Source organism: Centruroides sculpturatus, unplaced genomic scaffold (assembly GCF_000671375.1).
Source record: "Centruroides sculpturatus isolate CEXI.00-Female unplaced genomic scaffold, Cexi_2.0 scaffold6214, whole genome shotgun sequence".
Classification (NCBI taxonomy): domain Eukaryota; kingdom Metazoa; phylum Arthropoda; class Arachnida; order Scorpiones; family Buthidae; genus Centruroides; species Centruroides sculpturatus.
The window spans coordinates 1-3,368 of NW_019390308.1; the positions used below are offsets into that span (position 1 = coordinate 1).

At 32.8% G+C, this 3,368-nt stretch overlaps 1 protein-coding gene across 1 annotated transcript; it reads left to right on the plus strand.

Annotated features, from left to right (window-relative positions):
• Positions 1 to 1,174: 1,174 nt before the first annotated feature.
• On the plus strand, positions 1,175 to 3,308 carry LOC111617449 (patched domain-containing protein 1-like; the record flags this gene model as incomplete). Its single annotated transcript, XM_023358737.1, has 2 exons — positions 1,175 to 1,590; positions 2,827 to 3,308. Coding segments are annotated over exons 1-2 (898 nt in total), but the record flags the coding sequence as incomplete, so codon positions are not given.
• Between the last annotated feature and the right edge of the window lie 60 nt (positions 3,309 to 3,368).

The window sequence follows — 3,368 nt, forward strand, 5'->3', positions numbered from 1 at the left end:
CCCATCATGCAGATTTTCATATTAAATAGAACTAGTTATGTGGAATTCGTCGAACTGTTTAACTCGAATTGTGTTTTGAGAGTGTTTTTATAAACTCTCCGGAATTTGAATTTAAATAAAATAATTAACGTTCATCTATCGAATAAACCCACCATACTCAACCTTTTTTTCTCTCGGGCCACATACACATGATAGCTATTACACGCGGGCCGCAACAGAACAATTATAATAAAAAACCTGCTTAATTTCTCACTTACCCGAGAAATTTAGTGTGATTGTTGATATTGCGAACATTTTTTCACAATTTCATTTAGATCTTTTTTTAACACTCTTTTCGCCCTATGGGCACTAAGAGGGCCTTATAGCAGGCACCATTGTGGGCGACCAGGTGGTGGGGGACGTGGCCCGACATATCCAAACCGGACCACTCCCCGAAAAATTCCATGGGGGATTTCCTGACCCGACCGGATTCGATCCAGAGCGGTAGGCTGCCACCTTGACCACTCGGCTGTCAATTCATTTAAATCAGTAGGTTTGTAACTGCTGCATGCTACTCGTAAAACGGCATCCAGGTGTGAATCAGTAAGCCAGTTTCTATATATGTTCTTTGCATATTTAATTTTTGAGTATGACGTTTCACATAGATACTTTGATGCGAACGTAAGTAAAATTTGAGCACACTTTTTACAGTCTTATATCGATCGGGCACTACTTTCCAGAAGTGGTAACTATTTTCAGAAGTCAGCGTAATTATTTTCCGCTCTCTTTCACGTTCGGGCCACTCACAAAAGCTCAGCGGACCGCATGTGGCCCGCGGGCCGCAGGTTGAATATGGTGGGAATAAACTAGTCAGATATATACTTTTACATTGAATTCTTTACTTTTAATTTAGAATAAACTTTTTAATCTAAATATTTTATTCTGATTTAGTTGTTTTCATTTTTTAATTTGCAATAAATTTGTAAGTTTAATTGGCCACAGATTAATAATAATTTTCGTATATGTAAAAGTTAATTGTAGTCAATTAGCTTTTTAAAATCGTTTTTGAACGTTTCAGGATCCAGGTCAAATGTGAAGTCTTGAACATATTTCGACTGAAATATTATTAATGCATATCTGATTTCAGATAAAGAATAAAAATTGACAGTAACGTTTTAGACCAAAATCATTAATCATGAAGTGTGATAAAGAGAAATTTTACGCAGTTAATCGATATTTATCTTCGAGTTTTCGTCACCTCGGACGGCTGATTGGACGTCATCCATTGTATTTTGTGATAATTCCGTTTCTATTCACTACACTCGCAGCTTTCGGTTTACTTAGGCTGCAAGTTAATAACGATACGGAATATTTATTTCTTCCACCATACGGAAGAACGTTGAAAGCCAGATCAGATATTGAGAAGTTATTTCCGGAAAATGCTACAGACTTTGATTTTACACGAATGACAAGATATAAAGGATTAAACATTATTATAGCCACACGTAAAGATGAAGGAACAATGATGCGTGAATACGTATTTGATGAATTGCAAATGCTGAACGAAAAGATTCTTAATGCAAAAATAAAATGGAATGGACAAAATATAACGTATTCCGATGTTTGTATGAGATCGGAAGGNGCAAGTCAATTAGCGCATACGAAAACCTTAATTTGTTTCACCTAACACAGATAACAATTACAGGATATTATATTTACATCAAATAACATCACAAAAATATAAAACAAGTGTGTTATTGGTTACGAATATTTTTAAACCCATCGAAATAGTGTTGTACAGTACTTATGAATTTAAACAACTATAAATAATATCAACTAATCCCGATAAAAATGCTAAAGTTAAATGTAAAGTCATCTGTTATGGAAATGAGTTTCAGAAATATATATTATAAATGCTAATAATGCGTAAAAACTTGGAAATGTTTAATTCCAATCCAGATATGAAAAATGATTTTTTTTTATCTTACTACCCGTCAACCTATAATAATTAAAATTTAATAGCACGAATGTCATTAATACGAAAATCTCTCTTAAAAATTTTGTGAATTTTCGACAAAAAACACACACACGTTATTAAGATTCGAATTGGTTGACCCTAGTCACACAGATATACACACTAACATCTATAGATATAAAAAAAACCCAAAGAACCCCGAAATTGTTTGCTTATCTCGAGATTTTAAAACCCCCCGTCCATAAATGTAAAAAATCTTGGAAAATCATTTTCTGGCTCATCGCCATACTGATCCTCTATAATATATATAACAGTTAGAAATGTAATAAAAGCTCAATGAATCAAACGAATTCTATAACTTTTTTAGCATTATTTTAATAATAATGATCATTTAAAAAATGAGTCTGACATTTAAAATTATTCACATGCCGTGACGAGTTAATCGAAAATTAATTTTTAACAAATCCTTAAAGGAAAACCAACGACAGAAATGCACTGAATTTTATTAAGAATACATAAAAATGCGCAGATTCTATGGTACAGTAACACAGATGATCGATATGATTATCATGGAATAAAAGAATAATAATTTAAAATAAAAAAATAATAATAATTTGAAGTCACTCATTAGTGACACTAAAACACCATGTTATACAGTACAACAAACGTGTTGTTTCACAAATAAGTCGTGATAAATCTTTGTAGCTCTATGATCTTCCTCTGCATCAATAAAATTATTTACTATGTATTTGTAGAAAGTGTTAGGTATTAAATATAAATGTATTAAAGGCTAATTAAATTAAATGTAGAAAATGTATGTTACTGTATTTGCATAGATTAACAGATTCAATATCTCTATTTCTTTTTAACAGGTATCCGCTGGAGATGAATTCGTCGCATATTAACATGGATGCTATTGATTTAGGAGGGGTTTCAACTGACGAAAACTGTTTTATAACAGAGTTTAAAGCGGTTCGTTTACTCTATTTCGTCGACTACCATAATTCCAGCAAACAGGATTTTGCAAATAAATTGGAAGAAGAAATTTTTAAAATAGTTTCTCAAAATTCCTTCCATCATATCCGCGTATCATTACTGAATAGTGTTAGTATCGACAGCGAAATTGATAATATATTTGAAAATATTGTATGGCATATTATTATTGGTGGAACATCTATGATAACATTTGTAAGTGTAACGTGTCTGACGAAGGACTGGGTGACAAGTAAACCGCTTATTGGTATTTCCGGTTGTATTTCATCTACGTTTGCTGTAATAACTGCTTCTGGTCTGTTGCTCCTCTGCGGCATGAAATACACCGGAGGCAATACGATTATTCCGTTTATAGTTGTAGGTTAGTATATAAAATACAGTAGAACCTCCATTATCCGGACCTCCATTATCCGGATTTTCG